Genomic DNA, 14,919 nt, shown 5'->3' with positions numbered 1-14,919 from the left:
GTATTTAACTCCCACACTCATTTTCAGGAAAAAGGTTCAGTCTACCTTCTAGTTTGCTGTGAGAGCTGTCTCAAAGGAAGGATGGTTTTTTTTTCATCAGTGTTAAGGTTTATCAGTGCTCTCTTCTATGGAGAGATCACTACTGACTTTGAACCATGCATTACATTTTTCTACGCAGAAACGATACCACAGGGCATCAGTGGAGACGGCTACCAGGCATTATGTCAGCGCTATGAAAATCAATACCACTTTGCCACCCTGTATGACAGAAACCGTCGTATTCCATTGTTCTCTGCGTATATACTCAGTCCTGGAGGTGGACCTAGGCCCTAAAATACAAACTGGATGACTGAACCACGGGTAAGCTGTGTAAAATATCAGTGTGATGTTCAAGGACAGTCATGCGTTTGAACTGCTCTCTTTTAAGAACATTGTCTGATACGGTGTATTTTAAAAATGGTTTTCTTAGAGAGGATGAAGCACAATAGTTACAGTAAGTAGCACTCTGTTTAGATTTTAACTGTTTGTTGAAGTGTGTATTCTCTGTATTTTACTGCCACATTGTTCTCCATCACCTCAAACAATATGCAACACATTTAAAGCAGTTATTTTCCTCCTGCCTGTCCTGCCTTAGATATTGTCATACACTGTAAAAAAAAATTCCGTAGAAAAACGGAAAATGTCCTGGTAATTTTCTGCCAGTACATTTTCTGTTTTTTTTACGGACTTTTCTGTAAATGATAAAACGGAAAATTCTGTAGATTTACAGCATACTCTCTGTACTATTTACGGACATTTCCTTCAGCTATAAAACGGAAAATTCCGTTTATTCACAGTATATTTTCTGTATCATTAACTGATATTTTCCGTTAATAGAAAAATTGAAATTTCTGTTTATATTACTATTTCCAAGCACTTCTTTTCACTGTAACTCATTAAATATAGTTCTTTATATCCTTAAACGTACATTTCTATGCAATTACAACCTAGTATATCATGTGCTCAAAAATTCATAAATTAAAACTTTTTAAATTAATTTGTGCTTCGTACACAACAACATTGGTACAATTAATGTTAAATATTCTTTTATTCTCCTTAACTCAAACACTATACTAAAATATAATGACAGCATCCATCTTGTCATAAAACGACTAAACAGCTGATACATGAACAAATTAACTCACAAGCTTTCAAATTTGAGCATTTTTATTTCCTTGAAAACAGGTTGCCCTCATGTAAATGTGTTTATTTACATTCATTCAAGTGGCTACCAAGTTTTCTTCAAACAGGACATCTGACAAACAAAAAATGTCATATTTAACGATATGTTCACATTTAATAATATCCAGAGTACCTTTTAGTTAGAATCACTGCCTTGTGGTAGTTTTGCGCCTCAGCCAAATGGTTAAGGTGTGGTTTACATCCATGTCTGTCCACTTATGGTACAGTATACACATGTAGTCAGTTATAGCCAAACACATTTGATTACTGAATTGCATTCACTTCATTAATGAAGTGAATGCAATTACTGAAAGTAATTAATCATTAATTACATTCACTTCATTAATGAAGTGAATGCAATTCACATTTGTGTGAACATTTGTCCGAGATTAACTCTTTGGGGTCTTTACCTTACAATATAACATACTTGACTGTTTAAGTCGTGCCACATGAATAAAACTGAACAGATCTAGAGAAGATGTTCCTGAATTTTGGCTTTATGCGAACAGGACAGATAGATAACCACAGAACTTTTCCCCATATGATAACTAAAACACAAAATAAATTAAGACAGATTACTGTCCCAAACATGAAGATAAAAGTGCATTTACTGGACTTGTTTTGTCAGTGAGGAGCAAAGTACAATTAGAAGTGCTTGTTCTGATGAAAAGTTAAACTGTAAACAGCAGCGTAGTGAATAAGGATCCTCAGCAGTGACAACACTTAAACATCATAGTTCAAAATCCTTAATGCACACCTTTTTCTCCACTCTGTTCAAATGCTCTTAGCTGTTTAAGTAGAGGAAAAAGTCTGACATATTTCACGACCATTAAATGTTAAACCAGGCTCTGAAAACGAGGTTACAGTTACAAACAAAAACCTCTGCTTGTGCGCACACACCCTAAATCACAACAAACAAATAAGACAATAGTAAGACTAATTACTACAAAGTGACACCAGAGGCTGGAGAAGAGCAAGCATAAAGTGACACATTGTGTGTGCACAATTTCTCTTGTTACCACTCTTCATATACCAGTGTGACAAAGTCCTGAATGCAGCCTGCATGTTAGTCCATCAAGTTCCATCTGAGCTTTAAATAAAATACACTCAGCTTTTCCTTGGATTTTTAGAGTTGCTCAGTTCATACGGGAACTTCAGCAGTCGGGTTAACGTGTCGCTGTGTTGCTCCTCCATCTCAGCCATTGAGACTAGTCGCAATTTAGTCTGAGGAAAAAAAGAGAAACAACAAGACATTTTTAAAAAGTTTGTATTTTTATAATTTTTTTTACCTTGAACATAAACAACACATGAGTAGTTCACAACAACAATCACAGAATTGACAGAAAATGCACTATTTTGTGATATATATCGTTATTAGGAGAGATATGTCTTATATTGGGATATGAGATTTTGGTCATATCACACAGCCCTACAAAGGATTATAATTCACGTAGAGTTGCATACACATAACAGCATTCTGTTGCAACAAAAGAAGTTTATAATTGAAGTAACATACATACCTTGAAAAACTAAATCAACCACAACATTAAACTCACCTTGTTTCTGTGGAAAATGTGATCAGGGTTTTTCTTCATTTCCTGAGACCAGCTGCTCTGGATCATCACCAGCTTGTATCTTCATCTTTTTTTTCACTCGGGGAAGTCTTTCCTTTTCTTGGCCATTGCTCTGCACTGGAAAACCAAAGTGTGTGATCAAAGGTGAATAAGGGATATTTTTCCACTGCAGGATTTAGAGTGCTTCAAGTAGTAATAGCTGTGGATCCATTTCTCAAATAATCTCTAAGGATCTGAATTTTTAAGAAACATACAAATATCTCTGCTTATATTTGGCTAAAAGCTTGATATAGACATAACAGTTTATAATATGTCAGCATCCCCCACAAGGCATATAAAGCTCCTGCACACCAGCACTGCGCTTACATTATACTTCAATCAAGATATAGTTATTATTTATTAATTATTGAATTTTTTAGTAATAATTATTAGTATTTAATCACATTAGCACAGTGGGGTGACAAAAATATTCCACATACTAGAAATGCTGCTCAGCATTTCATAAATTACATTTTCAACAAATGTTGGAGTAAAAACACAGTTACAGGGAAAATGTGTCTGTCTGCAAATATTAACTAAACATTTCTATGTGCTACAAAATAGACATAATTGTAAATGTGCTGAGGTGAAACTATACTTTCAATAATATTACCACTACAGTCTGTCAACCACCGAAATAACCTATGCTGGTCAGCTAGCTAAAAGTCTTTACTTTAGCAGCCCAAATCAGAGGCTAACATTAGCATTTGCTAGCGTCAGCCAGGAAGGTCTGAGACTTAAACTAGGGTTAGTGTAACTTTGCCTGAAACCCTTTAAAGTGTACAGTAGAGCCAACTGTAAAACACAGGTATTGATATAGTACTTATTAGACTCCTAAAATAATTTCTTCCTCTCTATACATACCATGAAGTTCTCACTTTTCCCAGTTATCTACATCGCTGGTCGTGTCCAAATTCATGGGCTGCATCCTCCTGAGGACCCGGCCTTCGCGGTCTACGTGGGCCGGGTCCTCAGAAGGTCGGGTAGGCCGGAAGTAAACGGCTGTGAAATTGGACGGTCTAGCCTTCTGATTAACGTCACCGCTGTCTCGGTGGAGTTTAATAAACAGCCGTCTGCTCCTTGCTATCTAAAATATAACAGGACACTGGCGTAAATTCTCGACCATCTCACACTTCTGTTTAATCGGTTTTCTGTTTGACGTTTATTCAGCTGTGTGAAAACCACCCGGGGGATTAATAAAGTTTTATTTTATCTAATCTAATCTAATATCTTTAATCTCAGCCAAACCGATTTACTCATGAACAAATAAAACACTGAAAAAAGCCAAACAATATCATTTTTAGGTTGTCTAAGTGACTTATATATTACGTTTAACCTCAGTAGCGAAAGTCCGCGGTGATCTGAAAATGATGTGCCGGGACTTGTGCCGTTCTCGGCGGCTTCAGTGACCCTCGAGCTCTCGGTTAGCTATCGGTTAGCTATCAAGCTCGTGGGTAACAGACGTCTCCGAAAACGTCGAAGCACTTTTGCAAATATGCAATACCTTGATAAACCGAGCAGATATTTGAAGTTTACACAGCTATATTCTCGCCTGAAAATATGTTAAAAGTTTATTTTGTGACCCAGAAAGATTAATAAAAGTAATTTTAAAACTTAGTAGCGGCCGCCATTGCCGGAAACTGGAGTTTGGCTGGGCCGCGCTATGAATTCTGGGATATGGTGGGCCACGAAGGACACACCCGACCCATCCTTCAAATTCGGGGAAAAGGAGGACGCATTTGTCGGCTGCATTCGGAGGAGTCTACGAATTTGGACAGCCTTCGGCGCGTCGCTGTGACGTAATCGGTCTACAAATGCGGCCTCAGGAGGATGCAGCCCATGAATTTGGACACGACCGCTGACTTTCGCTAATTAGCTAGTTAGCAGTCACAGCTGTGTAATACCCAGAGAGACACAGACAGCTAACTATAATATTTAAGAAAACTGGTTCAGCCACTGAAGGGCAAAACTGGTGGTATCACAGTAAAAATTATTTTTAACATTAACTAAAATGGAAAACTTAAGTCATGTTAAACCTAAATAACGATTATTTAATAAATGAGTCAGCAAAATATTCCTGACTTGTCTGGAGACAGCCAAAACCAGTTAACAAATAAATTCATTCTTTCTAAATAAAAATGCGGAGTCTTTTGAAAAACATTATTTTAATAAAAGAAAACATGAGTTTTAATACTTACCACAGAAATTTGAAGGCAGTTTCTCCAACTCCAGAGTCCAAAATCCAGATGAAGCCTGAAAGAAGTCTAATGGCTGCTCTTGCTCTGACTTTTCCCTCCTTTTCGGTTTCTTTTTCCCACAATGCATTGCAGTAGTTCAGAAATACAGAAAAATACCTGTAAATGACTAATACGGAAAATTCCTTCACGTTTATACAGTAGATTGTACTGTATTTTTACGGATTTTTTTTTACAGTGTACTATACCACATATAATGTAATAACTTAAATAACACAAATATAACTGAATAAATAACAGGACAGGATAAAGAAGAAAACACACAAAATTAGATGATCTTTAATAAAATGATGGTTAAAAAAAGGCTGTAGGATTTTATTTGCTCTCTCACATTTTAAAATGACATGACTGTGCAGTATGACAGTATGCTCTCAGTGTTACACATTCCCACAAACTCACATTGAAAGACAATTTGCACACACAGTATGAAGCATGATAAATAATCTTTGTAGCTTCTAAAGAAATAAAAAGTCTTTCTTGTCATTCAGCTGGTATCAGACAAAGTCAACACGGGAATGGAGTACCAAAAACATCCTGACCAAAATGTGAAGAACAGCCAGGCAGTCAGTGAAGACTATAAACACTCTGGTTATACCAGAGGCCACCTCGCCCCCAGCGGTCACCAACAGACAGAAGAAAACAAAGAGGCTACCTTCACCCTGACAAATATTGTTCCTCAAATGGAAAACTTCAATAAAGGCCCCTGGAACAATCTGGAAAATGAGATGGCAGAGAGATTTAAAGTCTGCACATCAAAAATGTATGTTATCACTGGAGTCATTCCTTATGAGAATAATGAACCCAAGATCAATGACAGGGTGACTGTTCCTGAGTACTTTTGGACTGCTTCCTGCTGCCCAACGTTCAAAGCTGGACCTAACCAGAATTACTTTCCTACTTATGCTGCAGTGGGAAGAAATGATCCTACCAGTAAAGATGACATTGTGAGAAAAAATACCAAACATGGCCATGATGTGAAGCAGATGTCCTTGGAAGACCTGGAGAAGATCCTGCAAAACAGGCTAAAGATGCCTAAAATGAGTCTCTTTAAAAATAAATGTAAGGAAAACAATTCTCTTTTTCGGTTAGGTTGAACTAAAAAAATCAAATACTTGTCACTAAAATGTGTTAAGATAAAAGTGAAATAAATGAAGTGAAATAAACACTGAGCTGTCAACTGTATTGTTTTTATCATTAACTTAAAACAAAATTATATTTTAGAAACATATAACATATCTGAGTCTGAAAACATCGTACAGCCTTGTTCTGCAGGACGGGTTAAATAATACATTTATAAATAGCTGCCTATTTTCCTTTATTTTCATAAAGTATAATATTTTATTATATTTTTCATATTATATTGAGATGAGGTGATTACATTTTGGTGGTGAAAGAATGCTCTTTGGAGGGTTTACACTCAGTAAATATTCAAAAGGATAGTTTAATGAGATGATGATGCTTACATCCATACATGTCTAGTCATCCCTGTTTCGAAATAAATATAATCTACAACCTGGCTGGCCGTCGGAGGCGCGCAAACACAAATAGTAACCTCTGTGTCTGTGTGATTTATTGTAAGCGCTGCTCTAACCTTAGTGTACAACACAAAGAAACAGTAAAAAGAGCTGAAACTGAAAAATGTAAAAACAGTTAAATAGAAACTGTCAGCATGAAAAGCTTGATGTAAAGAAAAAACCTGAAAGACTGAGATTATGCGTTACACCAGAGTTTTAAAAAATGTGAAATTGAAAATAAGATGTTGTAAGATTGTCAGTTCATAGTCAGCTGATGAACAAAGCTCTTTTTATGTCTTTATTTCCTTCATGTTGAAATAATCTAAATATTCTACTGTGAAACAGAAGCACTGAACAGTTCACATCATATTCAGTGAAGGATCTTTGTGCAATGAAAATTCAGCCAGTTTATTAATGATTGTTAAGCACATGTGTAAGTGTTGGTCACACATGTTCACATAGCTGCTGATCCTAAGTGGCCAAAGGAACTGATTCATTAAAATGGGCACAAAACAGATCATTTAAAAGTCTCTTGAACCGATTTCTTTTAATCTCTCTTCAAGAAAGGAACAGAACAACAGCAAAAGCTCAGTCCCCCCTGGTGTTTCAGTCTCGACATGGGGACAGCAAGGAGTGACTGGTCAGTTGACCTGAGAGACCTTTGTGGAGTGTATCGGTGTAGAAGGTCTGACAGGTAAGAAGGAGCCAGGCCATTTAAAACTTTAAAAGCAAACAATAACATTTTGAAATGAATTCTAAAGAATGTATTTATCCAAATACAGCAGATGTACACACTCATTAAACTCAAAGTGATCTGTGTTAGCATTTAAACAGGGCTATCCATGACTGATGGTGTTGCATTTTGTCTTATACACCAGGAACATGTGAGTGGTTTGAAGACCATCACAGACTACAAGGGAAACAGCGTCAGATTGAGGGAGGTAACTGCTTCTCTACCTGATGGAGCTGAACACCTTCTTCACATCACATCCTTACTCCCTGCTTCACTTGATCCGCTCCAGTTTGCCTACATGCCAAACAGATCTACAGACGATGCAATAGAAATTGCACTTCACACTCCCCTCTGCCACCTGGACCAGAAAAACACATATGTGCGGATGCTGTTCATAAACTATAGCTCCGCCTTCAACACCATCATATCATCCAGAATGAAATTCTGTGATCTGAACATCAGCTCCTCCCTGTGCAACTGGATCCTGGACTTCCTGACAGACAGACCTCAGGTGGTTAGGATCGGCAGCATCACCTCATCCACACTCACACTCAGCACAGGTAGCCCCCAGGGATGTGTGCTCAGCCCACTGTAAAGCAACACACAGCTCCAACACCATCATCACATTTGCAGATGACACCACCATCATCAGCTGCATTGTGATGAAGATGTGATGGCATACAGGGCAGAGGTGAGAACCCTGACATCATGGTGCTGCGATAACAACCTGCTGCTTAACATCAGCAAAAACAAGGAGCTCATCGTGGATTACAAGAGACTGCAGATAGGAGGCCGCACCCCCATCCACATCGACGGAGCAGAGGTGGAGAGAGTCAGCTGCTTCAGATTCCTGGGCATCAACATCAGCGACCATCTGCGTTGGTCACACCATGTTGGTGTTATCACAAAAGCAGCAAGACAGCGGCTCTTCGTCTTGCGGCGCCTGAGAAGATTCAGCATGAACTCCAGCATACTTACAAACTTCTACCGATGCACCATTAAAAGTATTCTTACTGGCTGCATCACAACCAGGTATGGCAGATGTAACGCTCTGGACCGCAAAGCTTTGCACAGGGTGGTGAGATCACACCCTCTGTGAGATCCTAGGGCATCACCAGGACTGAACTGCCAGCCATGCAGGATCAATATGGACAGCACTAGCAGACACAGAGACAGTTTCTACTCACAAGCCATCAGGCTTTTGAACTGTTTACATTCTATACACACCATTACACACTCACTACAACTACTGGACTCTACACACTGCCACTTTAAATCACTTTAAATCCTCACTGCACAGGTTTTTGCACAACTGTAAATACGAAACTGTAAATACCAAACAATTGTCTTAAATTCTCTTAATATTTAATACTTTATGATTTTATTATTATTATTGTTATTATTGTTATCTTCTTTAATATAACTGCATACTTCTATATGTTCATGTAAAGCACGAGTTTCATTACGCGTAAATGTGGCTACACTGTTTATCTGTACATGACAATAAAACTTGAAACTGAAACTTCTATCCAGGAATGCCTTTAGTGGCAGTGTTCCTAGTTTGGATTCTCATGACATCACTAAGAAACACAGAATTATGATGCTGGTTACTATTCAACAATAGTGGATTTTTTTTTCTCACATAAAAGCTCCTTAGTTTCTCAATTACTGTTTCATATGGAAAAGAAAAATCATAATAATAATGATTAATGTTATTTAAAAATGCCTTTCAAGACACCCAAGGACACTTAATAATGGAGTAAAACACATAATAGAATAATGACAAAACAAAGAACAATAATTTAAAAAACACGAGATAAAATAAACAATCGGTTCACAGTGAATATGCAGCATTGAACAGATGGGTTTTGAGTTGAGATTTAAACTGGGGGAGAGAACCAGTGTTTCTTATATCTGGGGGTAGAGAGTTCCCCAGCCTGGGAGCAGAGCAACTGAAAGCTCTGCTTCCCGTGGTGCTGAGGCCAAAACAAGGCACAACAAGTTGGATAGAAGAAGAGGCTCGAAGTGAGCGGGCAGAAGAGGCAGTGCTTAACAGGTCAGAAAGGTAAGGAGGAGCAAGCTTATAAAGGGCCTTGAAGGTGAACAGACAGACCTCAGGTGGTTAGAATGGGCAGCATCACCTCATCCACACTCACACTCAGTACAGGTGAACAGAAGAAGCTTGTATACTGTTTGGAATTTCATAGGGAGCCAGTGAAGTCCCTGAAGAAGAGGGGTGCAAAAAAAGAAAATGTCTTTTTCTGTTTTTGCAAAGCGCTCAGAGCTGCAATGAAAGTTAAATGCCAAATGAAATCCAGTCAAGGTCAGGGAAATACACCTTTTACACAGTCCAGATGTGATCCACTGCACCGACAGGCCACCACTTTCTTGATGGTTACAACCTTAACACAACAGTTTCCCCTCTGTGGGAGCGAGCACATTTCAACTTCACATTCATCTAAAACACTGAACAGGACTTTGATGCCTTTTGTCAATTCCCCATTGATCAGCTCTGTCTGAGCTATAAATCTTAACATTATGATGACAAAATGTATTGTCCAACATATTCATCTACTAGGTCAGGGGTGGGCAATCTCAGTCCACGAGGGCCGGTGTCCTTGCAGGTTTTAGATCTCACCCTGGGTCAACACACCTGAATCAGATGATTAGTTCGTTACCAGGCCTCTGGAGAATTTCAGGACATGTTGAGGAGCTAATTTCGCCATTTAAATCAGCTGTGTTGGTTCGAGGACACATCTAAAACCTGCAGGGACACCGGCCCTCGTGGACTGAGATTGCCCACCCCTGTACTAGGTAATTATGTTGTTAGCAGAATAAAAACACTGTAGATCAGGGGTGGCCAACTCCAGGCCTCAAGAGCCGGTGTCCTGCAGGCTTTAGATAACACCCAGGGTCAACACACCTGAATCAAATGATCAGTTCATTACCAGGCCTCTGGAGAACTTCAAGAAATGTTGAGGAGGTAATTTAGTCATTTAAATCAGCTGCGTTGGATCAAGGACGCATCTAAAACCTGCAGGACAGCGGCTCTCGAGGCCTGGAGTTGGCCACCCCTGCTGTAGATGTATGCACATGTTAAACTCAAATCCACTGTAAAATAATAGAGGACTTTATTCCATGGCATAGAACTTTAAAGGCAAAACATGATTTGATTAATTTATGTATTAAACATGCTTTTGACAGTTTAACACAGGGGTGGGAAATCTCAGTCCACGAGGGCGAAGATGCTTTTTTTGCTGTACTAGAATAAACTGTAATTGCACATCCACTACAGTAGGTGGCAGGGTTTGTTTTTTTTTTTTTTGCACCAAGCATGTACACACACAGCGCAGAGCAGGAGAAATGAAGTGCAGAAAACAAAGCCTGAAGAAAAAATGAAAAATATTTAACAGTGCCAAAGAGAAAGGAGGAGAGAGACGGAGTTAATGAGACAAACAAAAGTCTCCCGAAAGCTAAAACGGGGAAATATGTCCAGTGTATGTAGAGCTTGGCTTCACTGTGACTACATGCACTTCAAATCTTTTCAGTTACAGACTAAAAAAACAATATCAATAAAGTTATTATTTTTTTATGTAATCTATATTTCTTTTTTGTTTTCTTTAATGTTCATAAAGCTACAATGTTATGCAGAGATGTACTTGTAATAACAATTTGATATTTCTTCTCAATGTTTTATTTTTCCTGTTCATTTCAAGTTACTTTTATGATCATTTTTTGGTAGAAATTAACTTATCTTTCACCACAAGAGGGCAGAATTTCACCAGTGAGCATGTTGGGATGTCTGGTTTAAAATGAGGTTGCACCATCTTGTAGTACAAAGTGCTATTAGACAAAAAGCACTGCTCAACAATACTGCAATATTTCTGTTGATATCTTCAACATGATCCACAGACGTTTAGGACAGGAAATGAGAGCATTAATGTGTATGTCAGTTTAATGTTGCAGCCAGAGATGACTGAAGTAAGTTGTGCTGTGTAGTTTTATCCATAGTAACACAACCAGGGGACACAATTCAGATAATACAGGAATTTAACTCCATCCCAGGACACTTGGACTTTATGTGTTGTTCTGGGCCATCAGATTTTCTTGACATGATGAAAAGAGTTCACTTTGATTAAATTACCGGATTTTTTTATATTGATATTAAGGCTGAAAATTGTTCACTGTGTTTACAGATTAAAGCAGTCTGGCTCATGGATTCAGGGTGATGCAGAAATTCATCTCTGTTTAATCAAAATGAAGATCAATCAAGATACGGACATTTCGTAAGTAGTTCCTTTAAAAGGAAGTAATTACCAAGTTACTCTAAATATGTTACAAATTATCTCCACTACATAAAAACATACTTGAGAATATCTACAATTTTTTGTTATTCATTAAATCTTTGTTGTTTAAAACTATTTTGGAGCCGTGGGAGCGGCCATGTTTTTCGCACACAATGAATTCTGGGAGGATGACATGTATTGGTTGTCTTAGTATAGGCGCTTTCGTTCAGCTAGCCTGTTTTTATAGTGTAGCAACGGTATTAATTAACTTGCTTAGTGACCTGGTTACGAAAATTGAGCTCTTTACAACAAACGCTCTCAGTAGCCGCATAGACACCAGTAGTTTTCCCTCACTCTCGCGTGACGGATTGTTTTCATCTTCATCTAAATTAAGTACTGGTTGACTATTTTCATCCTCGCTCTCGGTTTGCTCTGGTTCAAACTGGAAAGGTTGAACAGAAGCCATTTCCAGTGCACTGCTAACTGTGAACTCGATGCGGTGCAACCGTATGACGTCACTACCCAGAGTGCATTGAGAAGTAAATAACAATGCCGACCTACTGGTAATTGGTTTTATATAAAATGTGCTTAAAAGGAAAACAGTTGCCGTATTTTAATACCACATATATATTATTGAAAGCACAGTGCATATTTTAGCGCAAACATGTCTTAATAGCCGGGGTTCCTTTTAACATATTTTGATCTCCTTCTTCACGCTCACAAAAATAGGAGGAGGAACTTTCTAACCTTTTTGCGCCTCCTTGGTACCTTTGTGTTAATTGTGTGCTGTTGCTTTAAGAGACAGACTGGTCTGGATTACTTAAGCTAACTTTTCAGATTTCCAGAGAGACAAACTTTTCCAGTTTGACATGCTTATTATCCTCGCAGAATAAAGGAATAAAGCTTTCCCGTGTTCTTCCAACCGACGTTGAGTGTTTGAAACGAGTTGGACAGGTGAGGGGACAATGAGCTAAGTTGCATTTACCATCCCGAAAATGCCGAAGCGAGAAAACCAGGTGAACCGAGACAAACTCTGCTGCTCGATCTGTTTGGATCTCCTGAAGGATCCGGTGACTATTCCCTGTGGACACAGCTACTGTATGAACTGTGTTAAAAGCTACTGGGATGAAGAGGATCAGAAGGAAACCTACAGCTGTCCTCAGTGCAGACAGACCTTCACACCGAGACCTGCTCTGGTGAGAAACACCGTGATAGCAGATTTAGTGGAGGAAACAAAGAAGACTGGACTCCAAGCTGCTAAAGCTGATCTCTGTCATGCTGAACATGAAGATGTGACCTGTGATTTCTGCACTGAGACAAAGCTGAAAGCTGTCAAGTCCTGTCTGCAGTGTCTGGTCTCTTACTGTGAGCAGCACCTCCAGCCTCACTTTGAATCCTCCGCCTTTAAGAAACACAAGCTGGTGGACCCCTTCCAGAAACTCCAGGAGATCATCTGCTCTCGCCACAATGAGGTGATGAAGATCTTCTGCCGCACTGATCAGCAGTGTATCTGTTATCTGTGCTCCATGGATGAATATAAAGGCTACGACACAGTTTCAACTGCAGCAGAGATGAATGAGAAGCAGAGAGAGCTCAAAGAGAGACAGCAGAACATCGAGAGGAAAATTAAAGAGAAAGAGAAAAGCTTGAAGGTCCTGCAGCAGGAGATCTCTGAGCTGAGGAGGAGAAAAGCTGAGCTGGAGCAGCTCTCACACACAGAGGACCCCACCCAGTTTCTACACAACTACGCCTTGCTGTCACGTCTCAGTGAAGCTCCAGACTCAGCCAGCATCAATATTCATCCTGAGAGCTACACAGAGGATGTGGCAGCAGCTGTGTCAGAGACCAGAGAGAAACTGCAGGACAATGTTGAATGGACCATAACTGCTGTTGAAGAAACTAAAGGGGATGTTTCACTGTCAGAGACAGAGCCCAAGACCAGAGCAGAATTCTTAAAATATAAATGTGAAATCAAATTCAACCCAAACACAGCACACCAGCGTGTTGTGCTTGGGCCTGGCTTAAAAGTAAAATATAGTCATACTCAAACAATCAGGCGCTATGATCACACTGACAGATTTACTGACTGGCCTCAGGTGTTGAGCAGAGAAAGTTTCACAGGACCTTGTTACTGGGAGGTGGAGTGGAGCGGGGATGATGTTTTTATAGCATTAGCTGACAGCAGTGTAAACAGATCAGGAAAAGAGAGTGCTTTTGGAAACAATAAAACTTCATGGGCGTTGGAGTGTTTCAGTGGCGGTTATACATTCAGACATTCAGGCAGCAGCACTTTCATTAAAGGTCCACAGTCCTCGAGAATTGGAGTGTTCCTGAATCATTTTAATCATTACACTTATCTGTCCTTCTACAGCGTCTCTGAAACCACTCGAACCATGACTCTCCTCCACAGAGTCCAGACTAGGTGCCCACTCCTGGTTGGGCTCGGTGTATATGGTGGTAGCGCTGAAATCTGTGAGATTTTAAGTTAAACATGATAAAAGTCATAAAATCATTATCTTATGCAACAAAACGTAAAGAAGCTCCATAAACAAGATACTCACTTACTCGAAGGTAAAATGTCTTTGTTTTATGCTTTTTATTATAAGAAGTGGACTAGGAAAAACAGACAAGTGATTATTCATCAGTTCATTGTTAGAAGATGGCACAGACATTTTATACAATAAAAACTCTGTTTTTAAATCTTCATTTCTCTAAAGATAATAAAGATTATTTTTAAATGTTGTCTTGATTTGTGACAGACTTCAGATATTGTTTGCAATAACTGACTAAATAGAAACTGAAAATGTATTTTTCTGATTGTGTTAAGTTTTGGGGGTTATTTGCACCACTTATTTATCAGAATGTTTATTAAACAAAATAATGATAATTCATTGCAATATTCAATTCAATTTCTATATTGTATGTGTAACAGATTTGATTGTAAAACATCTCAAAACTAAAACTTAATGTCATGTGATGCCATAACAGCTTCTTGTCTGCTGATGTTTTTATTGGGAATATTTCATCCATGGAGAGTAAGGTAAAGTGCTTCAAAACAGTATTTTAGTTTAAATAACTTTTATTTGATTGTCTCGTATGGCCAGTGTTTTATTGTCTAGCAAATCATTAACAAAGGCAGCGTTTCTAAAACCTCTAGAAATTATGAGACAAAAAAGTATTTATCCTAAAATCCAGTAAATGGGAGAAAACGACCAGGACCTGTGGAGAGTGTGGGTGTTTTTCTTTTTAGCTCCTACCTGATACAGTGTTTACTGATTGTTGGAGCTATTTGTTCTT

At 38.7% G+C, this 14,919-nt stretch overlaps 1 protein-coding gene and 1 long non-coding RNA gene across 2 annotated transcripts; one reads left to right on the top strand and one right to left on the bottom strand.

Annotated features, from left to right (window-relative positions):
- Positions 1-34: 34 nt before the first annotated feature.
- LOC100692682 (endonuclease domain-containing 1 protein-like) lies at positions 35-6,185 on the top strand. Its single transcript, XM_019361325.2, has 2 exons — positions 35-360; positions 5,578-6,185. Exons 1-2 carry the CDS (start codon positions 346-348, stop codon positions 6,181-6,183), a joined length of 621 nt encoding a protein of 206 aa, XP_019216870.1. The 5' UTR covers positions 35-345; the 3' UTR covers positions 6,184-6,185.
- LOC102083323 (uncharacterized) lies at positions 1,554-5,270 on the bottom strand. The gene is made up of 3 exons (XR_269363.4): positions 5,033-5,270; positions 2,778-2,912; positions 1,554-2,445 (listed from the first exon to the last, which is right to left on the bottom strand). It is a non-coding gene; the product is annotated as an uncharacterized LOC102083323 (long non-coding RNA).
- Positions 6,186-14,919: the final 8,734 nt, after the last annotated feature.

Source organism: Oreochromis niloticus, linkage group LG7 (assembly GCF_001858045.2).
Source record: "Oreochromis niloticus isolate F11D_XX linkage group LG7, O_niloticus_UMD_NMBU, whole genome shotgun sequence".
Lineage (NCBI taxonomy): Eukaryota > Metazoa > Chordata > Actinopteri > Cichliformes > Cichlidae > Oreochromis > Oreochromis niloticus.
The sequence above is the reverse complement of the archived record's forward strand: the minus strand, read 5'-3'. Positions and strand labels throughout refer to the sequence as shown.